The sequence below is a fragment of the Larus michahellis genome, chromosome 6, assembly GCF_964199755.1.
Source record: "Larus michahellis chromosome 6, bLarMic1.1, whole genome shotgun sequence".
NCBI lineage: Eukaryota > Metazoa > Chordata > Aves > Charadriiformes > Laridae > Larus > Larus michahellis.
In genome coordinates this window covers 37,590,070-37,614,748 of record NC_133901.1, presented here as the reverse complement: position 1 = coordinate 37,614,748, position 24,679 = coordinate 37,590,070, and the positions used below count along the sequence as shown (strand labels likewise).

At 38.1% G+C, this 24,679-nt stretch overlaps 1 protein-coding gene across 4 annotated transcripts; it reads right to left on the bottom strand.

Moving 5' to 3' along the window:
* Positions 1-459: 459 nt before the first annotated feature.
* Positions 460-23,026, bottom strand: DNA2 (DNA replication helicase/nuclease 2). Of its 4 annotated transcripts, XM_074592447.1 has the most exons (22): positions 22,893-23,026; positions 21,767-21,946; positions 20,538-20,721; positions 19,229-19,374; positions 18,048-18,147; positions 17,506-17,631; positions 16,379-16,598; positions 15,723-15,840; positions 15,257-15,422; positions 13,798-13,992; positions 12,572-12,802; positions 11,967-12,083; positions 11,764-11,873; positions 10,590-10,699; positions 9,370-9,594; positions 6,796-6,989; positions 6,600-6,689; positions 6,316-6,508; positions 3,404-3,493; positions 2,628-2,810; positions 2,351-2,497; positions 460-1,714 (listed from the first exon to the last, which is right to left on the bottom strand). In XM_074592447.1, exons 6-22 carry the CDS (start codon positions 17,598-17,600, stop codon positions 1,658-1,660), a joined length of 2,541 nt encoding a protein of 846 aa, XP_074448548.1. In that variant the 5' UTR covers positions 17,601-17,631; positions 18,048-18,147; positions 19,229-19,374; positions 20,538-20,721; positions 21,767-21,946; positions 22,893-23,026; the 3' UTR covers positions 460-1,657. The 4 variants fall into 4 exon arrangements, with proteins under 4 accessions (XP_074448548.1, XP_074448544.1, XP_074448545.1 ...); XM_074592443.1 differs by lacking the exon at positions 18,048-18,147 and having other exon boundaries at positions 22,893-23,018; XM_074592444.1 differs by lacking the exons at positions 18,048-18,147; positions 22,893-23,026 and adding an exon at positions 22,738-22,845.
* Positions 23,027-24,679: the final 1,653 nt, after the last annotated feature.

The window sequence follows — 24,679 nt, the reverse complement described above, 5'->3', positions numbered from 1 at the left end:
CACAAGGTATTTTATATATATTCAAGAGACTGCAAGAGCATGTTAGAGGTCTCATGTCAATGTGACTTGAAACTACCTCACCTACACCCTGTTTAACCTGAAGATCTCTGCTCAGGTTCGTGGAGGGATAACAATACCTCTAATTTATTTATTTTCTTGGATAAGCATAATGTAGTGTAAGAAAATAGATAAGATGCACCTTAAAACTTTTGTACACATAGATCCTAAACATAGGAAGAAAAACTTTTCTAAACAAGGGTATTTTATTCTGCAGTCACTACTGTAATAAGAATATAGTTTACCCTAATTTTTTTTTCTTTTGTAAGACCTAGGAACACACGCAGAGTTGAAGGGTATAGTTTCACCTGAAAAACAAGAGACCCTGTCAACTATTAAATTATCTTTGTACTGTTCAAAACATTTGTACTATATAAAGTATTAACAAAATATAAACAACTATAACAAAACCAACATCAAACTTTTATTATTATTCCAAACATTACAAAAATTAGGGAGCAGTTTAAAAGAGTTAAAAAGCCCACATTTAACATCTAGAAATTTGTTTGCAACTACATGCACACAACTACTTGACATTGATCCAAGAGAAAACACGTACCAGTGATTTTAAAGAATCAAAAAATTTGATGTTTCCCACCAGTGACCTTGGAAAGAAACTTCTCAGTAATGGTCTAGAGTATGAGGCAGTATAAAGAAACTAAACCAGATCTGTCAAGTAAAGGATACTTTGCATTGCACATATGTTATCATCTTTACAAAAAATAGGACCTGAGCATGTAAACGTCTTGGTCACCAAGCTGCATCTCTACTTTTGCTCCTTGGGAACTTTTTTCTTTTTTTGAAGACAAGACTACAGGTCAGAAACTGAAACCAGCATTTTACTATGATCTTCAACTGGGCAGCATTTCACTTCAGCAGATTTATCTGCTAAATACCTTAGTTAATGACAGGGAGTTAATCAACATCACATTTCTCCCAGCTGTATGCAAAGTTAAGAGATATGAAGGTCCCTTGGTGACTTTTCTAAAGAAAGACTACTTACAATATGTATATAAACATAAAAGACTTCAGTATTTAAAAAACAACCAGAAGCACACTTGAAGAACATGAGGCTCTGATGAAGACAAAGAAGCTTTTCCTATTTTTTTTTTCCAAACAGCACAACAACATAGCATCTTAATTAGGAATTCTAATAAATGGAATTACTACATGTAAACTACATTTTAAAGTCTTTTAAACCAAACTGAGCCCAGAAAACTATGACTCAATGCAGCATTAGTTTACTCCCCCCGCCTCCTCAAATGTTTCCCTGTTCACTTTATGCATATAACCATTTATCAAGATAAAAGTGAATACAGAAGTAGCTATCCAGTATCTGAAGGAACAGAGTACTTCATACTTCTGGTTTGTTACAAGTACACTGGTACTAAAATGACCAGCTTAACAATCACTTTATTAAAGAAAGAAATGTGTATTATTATTTTACTGAAAGGAAACTTTTAAAATAATCAAATGCAACTTCTGGTTTGGCTCCATTCAGATTAAACAGCACACACCAGCACGCACACCCCACTAACCAGTTATTCACATTAAGCAACACCAGAATATACAAGTGTTTGTAAACTCTCCATCTTCACAATCACAAAATGTTACACTTGTGGATAACCTCATGAGCCCCTGCTGGGAGATTGAAGATGTAGCAAGTTAAGGAAGCACTTTGACAACACAGCACTTTCACAAAAACACAAAACCTGTTTGAATACCTACTGGTGTTTGCAAAGAAAAATGGGAAAGATCTCATCAGCTGCTAAGCAGTAGATGGAAACAGCCACAGCTAGGACAAACTCTACTGAGTCTACTCTCAATGCCAGAGAGAAAGAAAAAACTAACAAGTCATCTGAAAGTTACACCATTTTCCATTCTAGCAACATTGTTCATGAACTGTTCTCTCACCATATGCATTTGTATGCCATGGTACTTCTGAGAAAAAACAATTACGCTGACATTAAGATGTCAAGAAACTAGGATGATTTTAAGAAATACAAAAGCATTAAACATTAAAAATTCAGGCCTCAAAATTAAAATAAATTATGTCAAAGTCGACTTGCAAATAAGCATGGAATTCTACTTTTGAAGACAGTGAAGGTTCTAAATCCATTTATCAGTTTGATCTCAAGTATATCTTTGGCATATTTAATTAGCACATTTTGTACCATGTTGCCAATCAGTCTTAAAAGATGCAACATAATTAATCAAAGATCTTCTCATCCTTACTTCAGTAAGTCAATCTTACCTTTCCCCTTTCACAAAACAGCGTGGAGAAAAAGGATATCATTGCCTGAGACTGCAAGTGGCAGAGCAGCTTCTCTAATGGAGAATAGCGGCAGAGGGATGGAACGCAGCCCACCATGATTAGTTTGTGCTTGGCTCTCGTGATAGCAACATTGAGGCGTCGCCAGTCCTTCAGGAGGGCGCCCAGCTGCCAAACAAACATAATTTGCTTTTATTTTTCCTACTTGCACTTCAGAATTTAATGTAGATAAAAACCTCATTTTCAAAATGCATCTAACAATTAAAATTGCGTGAAACAGTTAATATGAACAACTTACGTTTTCATCATTACTGTTCCTAACAAACGATACAATTATGACACTTTTGTCTCTTCCTTGGTATTTGTCTACTGTGTTGACTTCCACTCTGTTCTCCTTCAATTTTGCCATCAAATCAGTGATTGTTTTTAATTGATGTCTGTATGGTGATATAATGCCAATGTCTGAAGGCTTACAGCCAGCCTGAATGAAGAAGGAAAAAAAATTTTCACTGCCATTAGCTTGGGACGCTCTTCACCGCCAGAAGACCCTCAAGGATTTTTTTTCTTTTTTTCTAAACAGTGCTGCAAGATACTGTATCTACACTAAGTCATCAATGGAACTCTAGGTATAACTGGTATTAACTGAAGAAAATATAAAGTATTAGTTACTGCAAGCTCCCAAGCTTTGTCTTAACATAGCACAAAGACAGATATCCTTGAAATCCACATTTTTCTTTCTTCCTCAAACTGAGGTGAACATTTCAGAACTCTTAGTCTGTACCACTCCTGAAGCTGACTGGATGAAATAAGGGAGAAAGGCCCTGCCCTCCCTCCCAAGAAAGTCCTCATCTCTTAAAAGAATTTGGCATCCAGCTTTTTTTGCATTGCAAATCCAACCAGGCAAGGGAAGGCAGACCTCAAGCTCCTCACTATACCAACATGTAGCCAATCTTCAATTTACCCTTCAGGTTATCCCTCAAAGAATAACTCAATACACATAGTCACCATTACTATAGCAATGTAAATATGATTATAAAGCCGTCCCTCTGAACAATGTAATAAAGTAAAAGATACCTTAATAAATAAGGATGTGAGGAAGAGTACTAGTTTAGCTTCTGTCACATTACTTACACCACCTTTTTCTGCACATTCTGGTGCTGGGACCTTTAAAAATATAAATGGAAAACAGTGACTCTTGCTGTCTACAGTGACATACTATATTCAAGATCCCTAACTCACCACATCATATGTGTTTTTATAGTAACAGTTTTAACAAAAAAAATTTACACAGTATCAGAGCCTATACTGTACAATAGCTTCAGAATACCGCATTTGCAAAACAAGTTGAAACAAACTGCTGAAACTGCTAGTAACAAGTCACCTTAAAGAAACTGCCAAAGCTTGTTCATCTGACTTTACAGTTCACACAATATAAGATCATATGGAAAAAAAAGAAAAGGACATTTCCCAGCCTGACAAGGTAAGAGAGCAAACTGTATTTTACATGGGACTTTTGTTTTAAGGCTTTCCATACAACAATGTTTATAGCAATTTTTCCCCATTTCTGTGGCAGAAAGGATTTTTTTTTTTTTAATGTTTGAAAACCTACATTTAAAATTACAGGAAGAACTATCCAAAATGGTATCTGCTTGCTAGAGCAGTATCGGTGCACACGTATAGGATCTGACAGTGTACAGTATGCATCAAAAGCTTCACAAATCCAGGAATTCAACTGACTGAGTATCTCGTTAAGTGTAATCTCTGTGAAATGCCTAGCAGACTAAAGCACTGCAAATGAACAACAAAAAAAAAATCTAATAGAGACTGACAAACCCATATGCGACACTGCTGCAAGTCTACATAGCAGTCTTCTCAAGGCCGTATAGATGTATATTTATATAGTATGCTACTGCATCCACAAGTTTATTTTAGGATTCCAGCCACATACAAAAAATGTAGTCTGTATTGTGTTGCTTAAGTAGGGTACTACATACTTCAGCAAGAATCCTATTTTTCTGCAATATAGCCTTCTTTTATATGACATCGTGTGTTTTCAGTATGTTGCATAGATTATAGAAGCAGAAAATATTTTCCTTCATGTTAGAAGATCCCATTGCCTTTTCCAAAACAGCAGTTTCTCCATAGCTTGTGTCTCAGCAGCTACACAGCTTAATACTTACCGTAAGGTAACTTGTTTTTACACTGCCATCATGCGCTCAGGCTAACTGGTGTTATGACCTGTCATATCACAACTGAATTAAACTGTGCTGTTTTGGGTTTGGTTGTTTGTGTGTGGTTTTTTTTTTTTTAATTATCTGAAAACATCACACCTAAGAAGCCTCCAAACCTGCATGCGCTCAAGTCTTCTTCAAGCAGAAAAACACCATTTTAACAAATAGCTGGTTTCTATTCATCAACTTTTTCAATATTCAGATGTGAGCTGTCAGAGGCAGGGCAGACCGACACAGGGTCTGGCAGAAAAGGACAAATAGATTTTCGATTACTGTGACAAACATGTCACATTCTTAAACAGAAAACAATAGAAGCTTTTTTTTTTTTTAAAGCTAGCATAATAAATGCAAGCTTCCTGGTGTTGTCCTACAACACTGTTTATCTCCTTTGTCCCCTTTCGTATCCCTCCAAGTGTGTTTCTTCAGAAGCTTTTCTTGGTTGCACTATGAACAATGGTATACAGGGAAAAAAAATACTATAAAAATCAAAGAAAACAAAATAAATAATGGTTTTGTGTTTGGTAGATTTTTGGGTTGTTCTCCACACACACACACACCCTGCTCCAGTTGTCCATGTCTCCCCCCGACTACCACAGTACATGGAGTTTTGACAGGAAGTCCAAAAAAGAGATATGACATTACAGCCTAATATCTCAACAAAACCAAGAGCATTTGGGAAAATGAAACTTTCCTGCTGGTTCTACAAACATAACAGCTTTCTTATACTCGAGATGGGCTTTCTAGGGAAGAAAGAGAAAAAGGAACAGAAACTCTAGCTTTCACATAACCAATTTTGGTCTGATTAATAGATGAACAGTGTATCACCCAGTCTCCTATTGGGGAAAGCCTCTTCCCTGGCGCCAACTGTCTTGCTTTTCTGTGAAAGGGACAGCAGAGGCATTCCAGGAAAAGGTACTACTGTTTAGTTTAGGCATTTCTAGAAATTTCTCTAACTCACTAAAGTAAACATTGTGTTTCTTTTTATATCATTGAAGAGATTCTACCAGAATTGTTATTAAAAAAAAATGAACCCTTAGAATGCCCTGGAGAGCACAGAAAGACTGGGGAGTTCTTTCTGGGTCAGCAAAAAAGATGATCAGTTGATACAATCCATTGGCAAAACACAGTATTATTAGGAATCAACATAAATCCTGCTAGAGGAGGAGAGACTCAAATCTTCATAATCCAGTCACTAACTACAGTGACAGCAAGTACTAGAAACCACAAATATGTACTAATTTATTAATCTTTTTCCACATGCATTTAAACTCTTCCTCATTTTACCTAGAAGTCAGTTTCTTTGCATAATTCTTATCTATTCTAGAGTTGGGGGTTTTTGGCAAAATTTTGAGCCTCTATAAAAAGGACATACCTAAACAACTTACTCCTCCCTCACACTTCAGTGTCTAGAATGTCTGCAAAATTCAACGGAGAACTACAGTTATTCCTGCCATGGCACACAGCTTAGACACCGCCGACCCTCAGCCACCAGAAATGAGGCCATTCCATGGTTGCAAGGGCATCCAATGTGGCTACACACTTGGAGCTACATTCCACACATGAGAACAAAGTTTATAGTACATTCAATATTATCTGAATTGAACTTTTCAGCTGCTCTTAGATGCAATGTTTTCAGCAGTAGCTGTACCACCCCAATCAATCAGCTATACTAACAACATTTTATGTTGTTAGTATATCTGTATCAAGAACTTACATCAAAATACAATTCTGAAAGGAGAACATAAAGAACTTTACCTTCTCTGTGTTCAGAAAACACACAGGTGTGTCTGGATCAAGTACTTCTTTCAACCATGTTTTTGAAGCATCTGCAAGCTCCAGTTTCAATTTTTTTAGGTTGGGCAAATTAACAGTGGCATTTGACACCTTCTCTGAGCCACATTCCAGTTTGCCTTCATACACTAACGTGTTACTCAGTGACATAATTTTACTAAAGATTTAAAAAAAAAAAAGAAAAGGTGTCAAATCTTGCTATTTCAATCCCACATTAAATACCCCAGTATAATAAAAGTTTAAAATACCTATTCATTCTGTATTGCACTGTTAATTGGACAACAGCATTTTGGTTTTGTTCCAGCCTTTTAAATAAGCTTTCACTCATGCCAAGGTCTCTGTTACAAAACAAACAAAAAACCCAAAAATGTGTCAGGGAAAATACTGCAGGAGCCTTCCCAGAATCTGTGTGACTAACGATTGTCCAGCAGCACTTTATCTTACCTTGCTTCCGCATTCAGTACAAGTGGAGGCAGCTGCTGATGGTCCCCTACCAGCACAAACCGTTTGGAGCAGAATAGCGGTCCCAGACAGATGAGCTGGCTTATTTGAGAAGCTTCATCAACTATACAGAAATCAAACTGCTTCTGAACAAAGATGGGGTGATTTACTCCCATGCAAGATGTTGCTACCACTGGCTGAAAATTGAGATACACTTTAAGGATAAGGTACATCTTATATCCTTTAGCACCACATTTTCCAGGTTAAAAGAAAAAGTTATATTTCCCATTAAACAAAACTAAAATGTAAAATAAAAGAAATCAAATTATTAATCCTTGAAATCAGACCAGCACACCTTACATATATATTGGCCTCATATTCTTGCATCGATTGCAAATGACACACCAAACCAGCTTTAGAGCAGACAAGTAAATAACTCATTCCTGCCACCTGTTCAGGGTGGTATCAGGTTCTATGCATATACACAATTCGTAGAGTGTGCTGAAGTGACTACTGTAGAAAATTATGTGGTTTGGGGTTTCTTTTTGTAATTCCAAAGAGAAGACAAAACAGCAGCACAGTTCTTCCTACCACTGTGCTTCCACTGCAATCTGAAATTACTAAAACATGAAACGTTAAGTCACCTCCCTTATGACTTCAATCATTCCACTGCAATGCCTATCAACAAAAAAGTAAATGGCAGCTTTTGCAAAGCTGGCATTTACTCCAACTACCATGAAGCTTTATTCTTTCAATTAATTTAATTTAAAGCTGCCACTGACTCAGATTACCCCGCTCCCATTATGGTTTGCATTAATATTTAGACAGGTACCACTGATCTTTCAACCAAAAATTAGTGCTTGGCCAGATTGCTCCACAGCACACCACTTCTTCCCCATCCGTGGATTGTACAAATGGTACAACTAGCACAAGTGGGAGGGAAAGAGGGATAAACAATAGCAATATGTAAATACAGAGAGGAGGTTGCAGCAGTTAATCACCACACCCACGCACACAAGATAGGTCTCAGATAAAAGCACGGGAGTCTTTGGGAATTATTACTTACAATGATAAGTTACTTTGTGTAGACATAAAAAATACTTTTTAACTTTCAGACTGTTAATGTTGGTGATCAGGGTGATCAGGCCCAGTCAGCATGGGTTTGTGAAGGGCAGGTCATGCCTATCAAACCTAATATCCTTCTATGATAAGGTGACCCACTTAGTGGATGAGGGAAAAGCTGTGGATGTTATCTACTTGGATTTTTGCAAAGCTTTTGACACTGTTTCCCACAGCATTCTCCTGGAGAAACTGGCTGCTCATGGCCTGGATAGGTGTACTCTTCGCTGGGTAAAAAACTGGCTGGATGGCCGTGCCCAGAGAGTGGTGGTAAATGGAGTTAAATCCAGTTGGTGTCCAGTCACAAGTGGTGTCCCCCAGGGTTCGGTGCTGGGGCCGGTTCTCTTTAATATCTTTATCAATGATCTGGATGAAGGGATTGAATGCACCCTCAGTAAGTTCGCAGATGACACTAAGCTGGGCGGGCGTGTTGATCTGCTTGAGGGTAGGTTGGCTCTGCAGAGGGATCTGGACAGGCTGGACCGATGGGCTGAGACCAATGGTATGAGGTTCAACAAGGCCAAATGCCGGGTCCTGCGCTTGGGTCACAATAACCCCATGCAGCGCTACAGGATTGGGGCAGAGTGGCTTGAAAGCAGCCCGGCAGAAAAGGACCTGGGGGTGTTGGTTGACAGCCGGCTGAATATGAGCCAGCAGTGTGCCCAGGTGGCCAAGAAGGCGAACAGCATCCTAGCCTGTATCAGGAATAGTGTGGTGAGCCGGACTAGGGAAGTGATCATCCCCCTGTACTCGGCACTGGTGAGGCCCCACCTCGAGTACTGCGTTCAGTTTTGGGCCCCTCGCTACAAGAGGGACATTGAGGTGTTGGAGCGTGTCCAGAGAAGGGCTACAAAGCTGGTGAGGGGCCTGGAGGACAAACCTTATGAGGAACGACTGAGGGAGCTGGGGTTGTTTAGCCTGGAGAAGAGGAGGCTGAGGGGAGACCTTATCACCCTCTACAACTACCTGAAAGGAGGTTGTAGAGAGATGGGGGCTGACCTCTTCTCCCTGGTGACAAGTGATAGGACGAGGGGAAACGGGTTCAAGTTACGTCAGGGGAGGTTTAGATTAGATATTAGGAGACATTTTTTCACTGAAAGGGTTATTAAACATTGGAATAGGTTGCCCAGGGAGGTGGTGGATTCACCATCTCTGGAGGTGTTTAAAAAAAGAGTAGATGGGGCACTGAGGGACATGGTTTAGAAGTGGCTCTTGTCAGGGTAGGCTAAAGGTTGGACTCGATGATCTTAAAGGTCCCTTCCAACCTCAACAATTCTATGATTCTATGATTCTATGATTATTGGCTATAAAGAAATTGAAGCGATGCAGAGAATGAGTCTTTTTCAGCTCTGATTTCTTACAGCAGTAACACACCCTTGGGATAGGTTTCTTCTCTGCAGCATCCATACAACCAGTAATTTGCATTTAATTTGCAGGGCTAGCAAAACCACTTCTCACCTGACTGTTATAGACCTCTTCCAAATCTGTTACAGATTTAATTGATTTGGACTTGCAAATTTCTTCTTCTGTAAATTTCCGTATATCTGGATGAACCTTCTGAGCTCGCCCCAAGCGCAAGAAACCAACTTTGAATTTGGCTAGCTTTAACAGGATATTGTCTACAGCAGTATGTGTAAAACTAGTCAGAAGAACACTGAAGCCACAAGCAGAAAGAATTCTCACCTAATGAACGGCAAAGGGAAAGAATAGAAAGTGTTATTAGTTCATATACAAGAATCAGCAATCCCACGTTTGTAAAAAACACAAGAAGTTTTGTAGGGAGTTGATAACAAGTATGACTTCATTTATATCAGTCTTTCCGGCCAGATCTGCCAGTTAGCTATTGTCAAAGCAATACGAGCAACAGACCTGATGGTTCTTATAAACAGCATGCTTACTATGCATGCTGCAAACAGCAAGAGCTAAGAACATCCATGCACACTCGCAAATTGCACTGAAAAGAACGAACTGCACTCTAAAGATCCCCACTGTAAGAACAAGACATGCAGACCGTTCCCACAAACACTGTTCTCCATGAGAATTTAGCCACAACAGATTCAGTGGAACGAGCTGATCTGATAATAGCAGCAGCTGCTTGCTCTCCAGCCTCCTCTTTCCCCACAAGCTGATGACAACTGCAAGTGAGATGACACTGCTATTTCAAGAAAAAAATCTCAGCCCACAGCCGGAATCCAGTATGCTCCTATAGTTGATTCCTAGGGAAAGAGAACTACCAACTAGAAGAGATGGCTAGCAGGCTGCACATAACTTCAACACCATGGTTTTATACAATTCACAGTGGACAAGTTACTAACTTTGCCAAGGAGTCCTTTTTTTAAGCTCTAATTCAGGATTTGAGGACTTGCTGACATTTGGGACCAAGAATTTTTAACATTAAAATATCACAGAATTGATTAAATATCACACTTCAATCTCTTCCCTCCCACATTTATTCCTACACAAGCAAAAGAGAATCCTACTCTACAAATTACATTTATAGTTCTACCAAATCTAAGGCCTTAAGTAAAAAGAAATGTTTTCTTCTTTGAAAATATGGAAATACCAGTAGACTAAGTAATGATAATTAATTTTGGACGGTATGCTTTATACAGAGTTTGTTTAATGCTATCCTCTAAATCTCACCAAAAATATTTAAACGTCAAGGTACATGAACTTACTAGAGCGCATATTGTAGTAGTCTTTCCTGTTCCAGGCATACCCACAATAAGCGTGTAGTCTTTTGAAAGCAGCACTTGTTTCATTGCCTGTTTCTGAGGCTTATTTAGACCTTCAAGAAGAAAAACCAAAATTAAATATCTACACTTCCCAATCATTGTAATAATTGCTAAAGCTAATAAAACAAAATTATAGTTTTCTCCTTCACTAGAGCCCTTAAAGAAAAGAATTGAGCAGAGTAAGTTTTAAGCAAGGTCCTAATGAAGTAACGATATTAAACATAATACACATGACACCTAGTACAGCGTCTGCACTACAGTCGTAGAAATAAATCACTGAAGATGTTTTTATTCTTAGACCTTTTGCAACTTTTTTTTCTAATATCCTAAATGACTACCTCCACATGATATCATGTTATGAGCATTTCTATTTTATCATACCCACTTTCACATTCAAACACGGCTCACAGCAAAAGGAAATGAGTTGCACATATAGCAGCATCTTGTTTAGAAGAAATGTTACATCAGAGCTTTTTCCTGTCTTATGCAAATAAGCAGCACCTTCCAGCTATTTGGACTAGGCAAAGCTCAAAAAAAAAAAAGCTCTTCAGACTAAGCTTTTATAAGAATTCTAATTGCTCCAAGAGAATTCAGTTAAATTTCTGTTTTCACAGGCAACTCTGTCAGAGAACAATGAAATAATTTCACCAATTATGAGACACTGTGACATACCTAAATAAATCTTGTTTTTAAAACAACAAAAGCGTGCCACAAAGCATCACACACTACAGAGCTGCCAACAAGTCAGAGTGATTATACAAATGAATGCTTACACTGAAGCCCATCTCCTTCCACTCCCTCAAAGTCCGCTTCCTCTATGTCAACAGCTTTCCCCGTTCCCTCCTTTTGTAAAGGTTAGAGAGGTAATCACATGTTTGAAACTGCAAGCTGCAGCAACTATCAAAAGTAAAATAAAGTTGTAAACAAATATCTGGTCAGGTCTTCCAACTAGTTTAAGACTAATTTAATCACAGGAAGACATGCGAGGTAAGAGTTGTTTTTAATTTTTACACAGAAAGCTATCACTGGACCCCAAAGTAGAAAAGTACTAGTGTGACAAATGTTTTGACCATAGAGACGTACTAAACAGAGAATTTTGGGGAAAGCCACTTTGTACCCTTTAAAATATCTGCAACAGTTTCCTTTGCTTCTGGCGGAAGGACAGAGCTCAAATGCTGAATAAAACGTGGTTTGTGGAAGTCAATTATCAAGTTGCGGAGCCTTTCACTGTGGATAAAAAAAAAAACCCAAGAAGAGTTACTGTTTGAGAAACTTTATCTGAAAATATTTTAAGTGTGAAATTAATTTGATTCTTCATACCTGACTGGGGAATCTTTCATCAATTTAGAAAGGTTTTCAAAAGGGACTCCTATACCATAATCTCCTTCTTCGTGATCCAACCTAAATACAGTGTTCTTGGGGAGCTTTGACAAATTCCTGAAGAATGACAGTAACAGGGACAAAATAATTCTGTTTACAAGCAGTACATTGATGACTAAAGACTTATTACTAGGTGTTAATTGATATCTTCCAGAGATCCTAGAGTGAAGCAACAGCTAGAAGAAACACACTATTAACTGATCTAAATAAAACATGATCAGAGCCCAATTTAAAGACAACATAGTCTGAATAATGAAAGTTACTATTAACACAGTAATCACTGTATCCATAGAGTTTCACGCTGGAGACATAAGTAAATGGAGTTTGCAAGCATGCTTTTATTCAAACACCCTAGTTAAATAGACAGGCATATATACTGACTAAGCATTGACATTTTCAATCAAGATAAGAGAATTTCTGAAGGTTAGTTCCCCAAGCCAAGTCAAATCAGAACATGTCAGAGCTTTTTGGACACCTAGAAGTACCCTTCCTGAAGCCAGTATCATAGTATCTTCAAACAGATATTTTTTCTTTTGTTCTATTACCTGCCCAACAAACAGGAGACTTTTGTCACATTGACTTCTCTAACATAGCCAGTAGCCAAACCAAATAAACCATTTTCCTCTCCACTCACAACCACTCGATCACCAACCAATAGGTTTGTTCCAGGAATGGCACCATTTTTACGTTGGAAAAAATGTAAATACTGTCCCTCGGAAATTTCCTGCACTTCACCAACTCTGATCATGTTTCCAACACAATCTCCAGCCTTCTCTCTGAAGATATTAGAAAAAATAAATAAATTTTAACATTAAGATCCTCTCAGTAAGAGAAATAATAATAAAAAAACCCAAACAAACCCAGAAGTAAAAAAAAACATACCACCCACCACCAAAACCAAACTACAAAGACCAAACAAACAACCCCCCCTCCAAATCCCCAAAGCCACCAAAAAAATAACAACACAAACACACACAACAAGAAACAGGAATATTTACAAAATGACAAAGAGACACTTTACAATAAAAAAGGTTAGCAAGAATATGTATAACACTTGTACTTGTTCCAAGAATAAACTCTAAAATTTAGGCTAAAGTTACCTATAATTTCCTGTTAAGAAAACAATACTGAAATGTATGGATCCACTTCACTAAGATGTTCCGTATTTGCTTACAGAATTGCTTGTTTCACTTAAAACAACTCAGCTACCTTTCACTTCTACAGATGCCTTGAAACAAGCCTACAAACCACCAATTGTTTTTTTTGCACAGCTGCTGGACTCGATGCATAACATGCTACTTCAGCCAACAAGAGCCTTTAGCCTGCTTTTATCCACATTCATAGCCACAGCTAGGAATATGGTTCAAAACACACCGTTGTTTGTCAAGTAAACCCTCAGGAAACCAGCGCAATGAGCTGGGCTCAGTCTGCACCCAGCCTCAGCCCCCAGCGACACAAACGAAACAGAATTACACCCCTTCTGCTTCTGAAGACCGAGGCTGCAGTTTGCTGCTTCTCATGCGTGATGTAAAAACAACAACAAAAAAATACCATATTGCAAATCCAAAACCAGTAAATCTATTAGGCTAATGTCTCCATTAGGTCACACCTCACAAAAACCCTGCCTATGCAAATAGCATGTTTGACTATTTCTACAAGCACTAGAAAAAAAAATCTAGTTTTCCTTATAGTGAAAACACAGGTTGACAATGCCTCATTTCCAGTTACTGAAGGGAGCATCATTTGTTCTGGCTTAGAAATTACATCTTACCTTTCCAAAGATGGTATCATCCATATATTTTTATATCCCTTTTTAACGTTTCCACTTTGCAGCTCCAAGGTTAACATTAGATACCACAGGCTGAAATACTCTAAGTGGGAGTGTTTCAGGTGCTGGGTTTCTCTTTCAATAATGGGTACCATAGCAGGAGGAAAAGACACACTGGCCATCTTTTGTTCCACAGCTCTAGGAGTAGAGCCAAACACAGGAAAGAGTCAACTTGTACATTTCTTTCTTGCAAGTCTATATGTACATAATGACAATCTAAATATATATGGTAACCCACCAGATAGATTAATCTATCATCACTGAAATTAAGTTGAATCTGTATCCTTTGTTCATATGAACAATCTCATATTAATAACTTCACATCACCTCAACGATTTTGAATTATAAAGGACAAGAAGTTAGTCAAAGACCAATTAAAGACATTTCAAAGATAGTACTGTAGACATTTAGATCTTTTATTCCTTTTGTAACATACGAATACTATCTTGAGATTTAAAACAAAGGGGATTTAATAGTTAATATACAAGCAGACCTCAAGTCAATTTATCTCAAAACTAAATTCAATAGAAATTATACCTAATCACATATACAAAATGCAACTAAAGAGAAGAGAGTCCAGAAGTGAATAGCAACCCAGTTCGTAATAATCCTGTTCTGTAACTACTGAATATTAGAAGTAATATTTCACAAAGACTAAAACACAAAAATGTTATCATGTATGCCCACAAAGCTAGCTCCCTCAACATACATTTTTACCCCTACAGTTTTAAAAACAACCAGGCATTATATTTGCACAAGATCACCCCAGAAGCCCTCCTGTTCTAACATAGCTCATTTGATCTCTTCAGTATACAATTTTGGTTCTGTTTTTTGTGTAATATAAAAAGACAAGACTAAAACTTATAACAGGTTTCAAAACCACAATTAAATAATTTTATGTGAAAATTTATCAAATATTTGTTCATGGCTTCTCTTTAACAGGAGATACAATAACACTTCAAAGTAGTATCAATGTATCATTACTTGTGCGATACCTTACAGGGAAATGATCTTCTGCAGAGCAAAAGTGAAAGAGTTGTTGTCCAGCCGTAATTCAGCCTCAAAAGGCTGCCCATTCAAAGAGTTGCAAGAACACACCTTTTTAAAATCATAATTATTATTAATGCTAATATAATAGAAATCTGTTATCATCAGCAAGTATTTTGTTGAGACTTATCTCAGATTGTCTTACAGAAAGAATACCTGAGCAAACACATTTAGTCTCTGCAAGATCAGGAACTTGCACTATAAAAGTTGCAATGGGGTCTATGGAACATTCTTTTGGGGTGCAAGAGCCTTCAACAGAGAATTAAGAAACCGTCAACCACAAAAGTGAAATCACAGTATCAAAGGCTACAATTATTCAAGCTTTTTTAAAAAACACAAGTCAAACTTTTTTTACCTGCTGTATAGAAAGCAATTGTGTATTTGGGAGCAATATTTACAGGCTCGACTGTCATCAATTACAGGAGGCAAAGCAGCAAGCTGTGACTGCTGTCTTCCCACAGCAGATTTATGTGTACTGTGCATTAAGTAGAAGGCCACATGGTTTCTTAACTTCATTAATTCTGTCAAGAAAAGAACAAACTAAGCTGATGTTTTGGGGTTTGTTTGCAATAATTTCTAACTCAAAAGTTAGAAATGACTCAACTTCAGTCAGCTAAGAAGCGAGCATTCGTATAGCAAAGTCCTAGGGAGGTATTAATAAAACAATTTTTTAGCATAAGCTTATTTGAATTAGTGACATTATAACAAGTGATACATCTCTAAGTACAGATATGTTCAGAGAGTAAACCTTATAACTATTACTAAGATATTTCATTTTAATTAAGATAATTATGGTTTCTCGGGAAGGGGAGCAACTTTACCTCTTCGGTCCATGCGAGCTCCCGAAACTGGGTACATAGTACCAGTTTTAAGATAAAGAAGAAATCCAGCTTCAGGATCTACTCTCCGTTCCAAATTCAGCAACGTATAAAGAATAACCTGCAAACATTATACATAAGCTTATTACAACGTATTAAGAACAAAATACGTTATAAGCTGTATTTAGTTTTTCCATAATTTATATGGTTAAGCAGCCATTGCAATCACAAGTAATCTAGAAGCCATAAGTAGTAAGCACCTAACCTAACCAAGGATTTCAATTAAAAGACATCTTCCTTAACAAAAGCTTCTAAAAGGGCTACTACCTCTAGATCAGGCCAGCTATCTGGAAAGATGTACGACACTAATTCCTGAAGCAGTTTGCTTCAACCTAATACTTAAAGGCAGTAAGAAGAGACTAAACATGTATTTCAGGATAAAAGCTATAAATGAGTGTGAAAGTGGTGAATGTATATACATCCCACTCCTCAATTCACTTTTGTTTTGTACAAGCAGCCTTGGGCATGCCAGGATTTGCCATCCATAAATCTAGAACATACCCCAAACTGTTTCATGTTAAGACAAAATAAGTCATCTAATAAAATAATCAAGTATACATAGCCAGTGATAGTGAAATTAGACATTTGATTTTTTGTACCTGACTTCTGTGCTCTATGGAGTTAGATTCCTTCCCAGACTTGAGCTCTAACGGCATTATCCTAGACTGTACTCCAGACTGGCGATGGATCTTCACCCTGGCTGTAACATCAATCTTTCCCTTCAACCCAAACCTGGGAGACCAGATATTCTCTTCAATGTCCAAGATATCTACAATCTCTATCTTAGAAGAGATATCTTCTGCTTTTTCACCACTTGACCTAAGAAGAAAAATCAAATCAGAAGTTAATTCTTAATATTTAAATATTAAAATTTGTTGTAATTAAATATTAAATATTTTTGCATTATAGGCACTCTTTAGGCATTAACTTTACTTCTAAAGTGCATCAGGTCTCACTCAAACTATCTTCCTATTAACAGAGGAAGCATCACATCAGAAAGTTACTTCAAATTGCACATTGTGGCACGTAGCTTTGCTATTCACCCAAATTTCAAAGTAAAAAAAGAATCTTAAACTGGTTTTAATAGTTTTTGGTCTTTTCTGAATAACCACACTCAAACACTTTCATTAAACTTCTTGAAAAATTATATACACTGGAAAGTAGCATACAGATTTTACTCTGACCTGCCATTTCACTGTAACTTTAACACCCTATGGCTATTACCATTAATAGCAAGAAGCCATAGACAAAAATTGCTCAGCAGCAGTTGTGTAAAATCACCATTTCACTGCTAAACCTGCTATCTTAGTGACAAATTACATTTGATTAATTAGTAGTTTCACATTCTGATTTGTAGTCTTGAATGTATCTACAGTAATTTCTAGCTTAGTCAGTAGATCAAATATACTTGCTTTTCTAATTACTAAAATTTCTACTTTGTACAACACTGTTTACAAGGATTTTAAGACCAACAAGATTTTTATGTCAGTTCACCCTCAGTCTTGTCTTCCCCAGTACTCACAATGGCAGCTAAACATGCAGCTCTCAACATTAGCTATTTTGACAGTGAGGCCATGAATCAACTCCATACCACTGGGCAGATCTGCATTATCAGCTCCATATCACTGAACAGATTTGCATTAAAAGTGTTGTTCTAAAAATTAAAAGTGAACCAAACAAGATATACAACATAGAACGGTTTTAACTTTTAATTCTCATTTCTTACAGTTTTAGTTGCATTTTATTTTGGTTAGCTGGATTGTGCATGAAGTCTTCTGCCCATTTAAAAAACGATGGCAAATATTCTTCTACTTCCTGCATTATTTCTGTTTGTTTCAGGTTTAAGTGATACCTAAAAATTAAAGCCATGCACATTAAGGAGACAGAAATATTAGATTTGCAGCTGGTAGCAACAAGATTTTGCCTCAAGTAGCAACAAGATTAGTGGAAATAGGTGTGAAGTTTTAATAAACATCTATAAATTGTAGATAATGACATGTTCATTAAGGTTAAACTCAACTGATTAACTCAAAAAACTGTAACTGAGCATCCATTACAAGAGATATAATACACTATTTGTTTCTGATGTAACTTCTGAAATGACAGGTGTAGCACAATGAAGACATCAACACAGTAAATGTGATGAAACAAAACTAATAGTTAAGACTGCAAGAAAGGTGTACCAGACTCATGCATTTCAAAATGGCTATTCCTACACTTTAGGCAAAACTGAAAACATTTTAAAAAAATACAAAAAAGACCATTTACTTTTTGTCTGAGTACACTGATCTGCTACTTGTTCTTCACATACATTTTGACAGGCTTCAGACCATTTTAACTGGAAAGGAATCACGAACCTCTGCAGTTGCTACAGTTACAAATACACAAAAAAGCAGAAGTCTCATTAAATAGAACCTAATTGTGTGGCATTAAATAATTCAGTGCTGGCATTCACTGGAAATAATGTAATTATTCTACAGCAACAGAGAAATACAAGTGGGTTTTGCACAAAAAGGTTCATACAAGTGCAAATGACCACAGCCAGCAGACTTAGGTAACTTACTTTTCAATTCCAACAAATAGTAGCCTATATATGCAAAGACGAATTGCAAATCAAGAGTTTCAAAGAGAGAGGCCCAGAGTGACACAAAAGCCTTTAAGTAATCTTAGCAGTTACAATGCAAAATATCTACCTTCATAACAGAACTAGAATAATAAATCTTATTATAATTTTAACTTCCAACTTGTCTGGGGCTTATAGATACTGACATTGCCCAACATACAATTTATAATAGTCTAGATATATATTTTTTTTTTTTTTTTTTACACAATTAATTAGATTTTAACCAAGTCTGCAGTAAAATCTGAAAACTGACAGCCATCCACCTTGTAATTTTCTGATGGAAACATGAAGACTATTTATTTGGCTAGCATTTCTATCAGCTTTGCAGAGAAAATAAGTTAAAGGTCCTCTAAAAAGTGAGCCATTAAGTAACCTGATAAAGAATATAAAAATATAAGACATCTCAATGCTCAGTCAGTCACAAGTTTCTAGTTCACCTCCTGAGGATCAAAATTAATTATGCTCATCACATTTAACTCAGCTTTGGGAGATGTCTAGACATCTAATGTTACAAGCACAAACACTACAACTTGCTTGGCCTCAAAAAAAAAAAAAAACCAACAAAAACACCAAAAACCACACATTAGTTACTCGAGAAGCATAGTTCAGATCAATAGAAGTAGCTCAGCAGGGAAGGCAAACTAAATTACATTATGCAACAGGGAATTATCTTACTAAAAGATATCCAAGTTTCATTAAGCAAGATCATTTGGCAGAATATTCTCCTGATGCTAGCGCTACACTTTTTTTAAATTAGAACTTTATCTGCTACTTGAAGTGTTCCTACGCTGTCTTCCAAACACAAGACATTTGCAATGCCACTTACATTTCTTTGAGATATTTTTGTCCATACACAATTTTATTCGCTATTTCTTCTACTTTTTCTTGCGCCAAGTTATTTGTCACCGATTGCTGGAAAATTTCATGAAGAATTGTACCAATGAGCATTTGACGCGAACCAGACTCTGAGCCCTGCAACAGATTTTATATAACACATATTATATACGTGAAGATTTACACCCACTTCATGCTAACTTCTCTATAAAATTTCTGTTTTTTATTTACCGCACATTAAGTTTTGCCTGTGGGCTGTATTAATGGCAGTATTTCCTAATGCAAATGCTTACCTTTACAATCTTACAGATACTATTTTTCGCATGAAGCAGTTTCCTATGTTACCACACAAAAATTATTCCAATTATCACCAAAATGGCTCAGAAACCCATCTAACCATCACCAGGACTCCTAAGAACTGCAAGTGTTACTAAGTTACAACCTCTGCATGAGCCACCACCAAACAACTAGAAATCTGATCACTGTGGTTTAAGTACTTACTGGTGTCTTTTGCAGACCTGGCACTTGTGGGTTGCACTCACAATTGGTGGGTGGTGTTATCCCAGTCAGGACCATCTGCATTGTCCCTTCCGAACGATTAGTTTATTCCCATTACTCCTCTAATGAAGGGCTGACACCATTTCACAGTCTTAATCTCCTGTACTTAATTTTCTTGTTTCAGTCACAGGCTCCCAGCCAGCCTCTTTACCACCCTATTATGATTCCCTTGCCCATTTGAATTTATATTCCTACCACCTCCTCAGCTGAAACTGACAGCTGTTGCTTCTCTGCCATCCACATATCAGCAAGGACACTACCACAAGAAACTTTCCCTCTTCCCAAATTCCAGCAGCTGGATTCGAATTCTAGAGTTAGCCCACACCAATTCTTAACTGAATTGGCTGATTTTTTCAGGGGCTTTAAACTTGGCCAAGTGTGGTTATGTTTTCATATGGTTGACAAGAGATACATCCCTCACAAATGATTCATATCCACACAAAATGTGGCAAGAGATTATCAAAAAATTGCCAAAATTTCAACTGGGAAGACCACTAGTTTGTCCCATTAGCTATATTAAGAATACAGGATCATTTCAGCTGCAATTCTCAAAAAACACAAGTTGTTCAACTAGAGACAGATGGTTTTCATTCTAAATTATTCTATGTTGTAAACATTATGAATAGCTAGTAATGACATTTTGCAATACAGCATAGCAGCCAGTTTTAATATTGAGCTAAACTACCAGTCTCAATGGAACAGTAACCCATTAATACACTTGATGCTCTAGAATTAACACTTACCTGAAACCTTTCACTCAACACTGCTCTTCTCATACATCGAATACTATTTGATATCGTAGTGCCAGAAAGCAGCAGATCTGGGTAAAGAACCAGGTATCCACACTGTTCATTTATGACCCAGGTGCCAGAGCTACTCTCCCCTTCTAAATGAATGATGTCTCCTGGAACAACTGGAACGGACTCCCTGTAACGTAACACATTTGAACAACCATTTACAGCTACAGACACAGTGCATTAGAAATTATACATTAAGAGATCAGATTCAACATACTTTGAAACAGGAGATTATTGTGATTCTTTTTTAAGAAGCTGACCAAAATAAATTCTGAAAGCGAATAAACTAATTTTTACTGACAAAACTTTGATAATTTTGAGTATTGGATCATGCATCAGGACAGCCTGAATGTAGGGAAAGCCTCTTGACTTTAAATCATTACAGATCCATGTATCAAGACAGATGTTTTATATTGGCATGTTATTTTTTCATTACATGAGATCTACCTTTTTACGTAACAATTCTCCTTGTTTCGGAAGCTCACAGGAAAATCTAAAAATATTTTTATTGATTTAGAAGTTTCAGGGTTCAAGATCTTTTATATTTTTTCCTTCAAGGAAGGGAGTCTTATACTTTTCTCCCATCTTTCAGGCTTGCAGGGAAAATGGAAAGCAGTGCCAAATAGCATGCGCACACCCATACGTTTCAAAAGATTAAGCTCTAAGCTAGTCTTTTCTTCCGTAACACAACACGCAATGCACAAACACCTAAATTAGAATCCTATCCTTACTTGAAAAAAATTTTGTGGTAAAGGTCAAGCTAAGATAATTTTAACAGACTGCATAAAACCTCATGTTTACAGACATAGCTTGGCACATTTGTATGTACAATGCCAGGTACATAATTTAGAAGAACACTTTAACTGTTGCAAGACAATACTTAAACAAAATAGCCTGCTTCAAGTTTATTGTCTTGCCATTTGCTAGTAAAAAGACAAATTGAAACTTTAAGGTAGCAATATCCACTCAACACAAGTTACAGGACATCGGTTTTCTCAAGGTGAATATCCACTACACTAATATACTGATAATATTACATTAGAGAAAGGTTGTTTCAGGATTTCACAGCACTTTTAAGACAGTAAAACTCGTCTCGAAGGCAACACAAGGAAAATGGACTTAATAATCCAGTATTTCACCCTCCTTTCAGACATCCACATTTCTGTATGGATTACCAGCCATTCCTAAGAATGCACAGTTCTGTATCATCCAGTGACTGAGATGCTGTAATTGTCAAATGTTTCTCAGGGTCACTTCCGTTTCTCTGTATTACGCTGACTTCCAACACACGGTATCTGTTGTTCAACCCATTCCTAAGTATCATGTCAGGGGAGTCAGTCATTTTCTTCTGAAAACTGAAGTAACGATTCATTAATGCAGAGACATAACATTATTGGAAAAGAAAACAGCCAACCCATACACAAGAAGAGGGAAAGCTTCAAGTATAAACCCAACTGTAACTCTCTTCAGTTTTTCTATACATTTAGTTTGTTTTGTAGTTCTATACAGGCAGAGTGTAGGAAATCTTCTCTCTGTTAATGTTTCCACATTATCTCTTTGGATGACGCAGGTGAAAAACAAGCATTTGGACACATGAGAAATAAGGATGGAAACATAAATATTAAGTAAGTTGCTATTTATTGCGGCTAGTGCTTCCTTTTGGTGTCCATATATTCGTATTCATTCAGAAGTCAATTATAAGCATACTGCAACCTTGTGCTTGTGAGAAAGCTTGTCTCTCTTTTAACACTGTAAAGCACATAAGAATTCCTAAGTACAAACACAGAGAGCTATTTTTCCCCCCCCCCTTAACCTCAACATAATTAGAAAACTGCTCTTCAAGGTTCAGTTTTCCTCTGGCAACTGGCCAAAATTTCCGATAGAGCACTCAGGCCAGCCCCTCTCCTGACACCGAGCGATGCCTACTAGAGCCCCAAGGTGCAGGCAAGGACGGAGCTCACACCAGACACCCGCACCCCGCTCCGGAGCGCACCCTGCCCAGCGTAAATACCGCTGAGCAGCGGCGCGTTCCTCTCGCCGGCTCCTCCGGGCAGCCCCGAGCGCTTCCCACCTCTCCCCATTCCCCACGAGGGCCTGTGCCGCCCTGTCCCCGCTCCGATGGCCCTCAGGGCTCCTCAGGCCTTACCCCCGCCCGGAGCCGCAGGCGCCCGGAGCCGCAGGCGCCCGGAGCGGCGTGAGACAGCCCGCGCGCGCCACTTTATTACATTTCAAACTCCCCGCGCTCGTGGCCGCCTCCGCCCACTCGTTCTTCTCCCCCTGCTTCCGACTCCAGCCGCTGACCTCTCCGCTGTGAGCGGGTCCTTCGCCGTCCCGCCTCAGCTCCGCGTCCGAGCCCCAGCCCGCACTAAGGTCCCCTCAGCCCCGCACCTCAGAAAACCGCGCCGGGGCACAGCCGCAGTACAGCCCCACTGCCCGCCCGCCTCCGGAGAAACCCCGCCCCCTCGACCCAGCCAGCTCGTCCATTGGCGGGGAGAGAGGTAGCGCAGCCAATGGGAGCTGCTGGGAGGGCGGTTCTTCGGCGGGGGCGGGGCGCGCGGCGTTTCCGCGCGCGGGCAGCGGGGCCGGAGGCGCGAGGCGGCCCTGAGAGGGCCACGGCGGAGCCCCGGGGCGGGCACGGCCATGCCGGAGAAGGACGTTCTCGGCCCTGCCTGTCGTTGATTTCCACAGCGCCAAGTGCTGCTACAAATGCGTATGAGATAAATCAGATGTGCTTTTTGCTCCCCACCACTTAATGAGTGGATCTCAGCCTGAGAATCAAACTTTTACTCTCATAAGAACCCATTACACATTTGGTACTTTTCACTGGCAGAGGTTTTCTGAGGTGATACAGAAGTTTCAGACACGCAGATTTCCCTTTTTTTGGCCACAAAATCATGACTTCATCAAAGCATTCTGGATCTGAGACCATCACTTCTAGCAAAGATTGAAGGACACAGGTAATAAATCCATTCTTAATACACCAGTATGACTGTCCTGTAGTTTAAACATCAGGAAAATAATGTATTAAGAGTTTGGTCTTGTATCTCCTTAATGTAGCCAAATATTGGGAAACACTATGAGGCTCCAGACATGGTTAGACATCTGACAGAGGATCAAAGCTTGAATTTTAAAAGGTGAGAACATACTTAAATTAGCCACTTTTCTTTGGGATAGTCCTGAAATGCATGCAGTGAACTACATTAATGTTGCTTTGCATTGCAGAACCTCTAATATAAGGTCACTTGTCATTTAATAGTTATGTGTTGATACTGTTAAATGAACAGTTACATAATTTGGTACATTACTAAAAGCGATTACATAAATACTTTTACTTTGCACACTTGATACCCTTGGGTTCTGTAGTCTCTTTCATTTGCCTGTACAACTCCCACACACTACAAAGTATCTTAAAAGAATACGGTTATAAAAGTACAAATTATGCTTTAAATATTTTTTTAAGTTAGCAAAAATCCAAGCAGTCTGGGGAATCTCTACAGAGAATCTGTGAAATCCAGAAAAAAACCTAAACCTTACTTTAGTACCGAAAGTTGTAGTGAAAGTATTTAGACTATGGCTCTTAATTCTTTCTGGCATCAGTGGTTGAAAGAAATGTTCTTACAATTTTAAGATACATCAGCATTCTACAAGTACAAACTGTGTAAATTCAGGAATTTATCGTCAAAAATTTGTTATCACAACATAATGAAATTATGTTCCTTCCAATCCTGTGACAAACAGGGAGTTATCTATCTATACTTATATATAGTTAAAATGCTTTAAATGCCCTAATTTTTTAGACCACCGATTTAATCAGGGAAATCTATGAGGGGAACCTGCCAGCAACTGACTCAGTAATATATACTTGCGGGCTGACACCCAGGTGGCAAGTTTACCCCTAAAGCTAAATCTGAAAGTAAATTTATCTTGTGTTGTATCTACCAAGTGTGCAGCCACACTGAGCTGGTTCACTAAGGTGATGCCAATAAAATCCATTCATTTCTTTTGGTGGGTTAACCTTTCATCAGATTGGTGGAAACACCATGGTATGTAGTCCATCTACCCTGAATGCGACAAAAGGTCAAACAGCA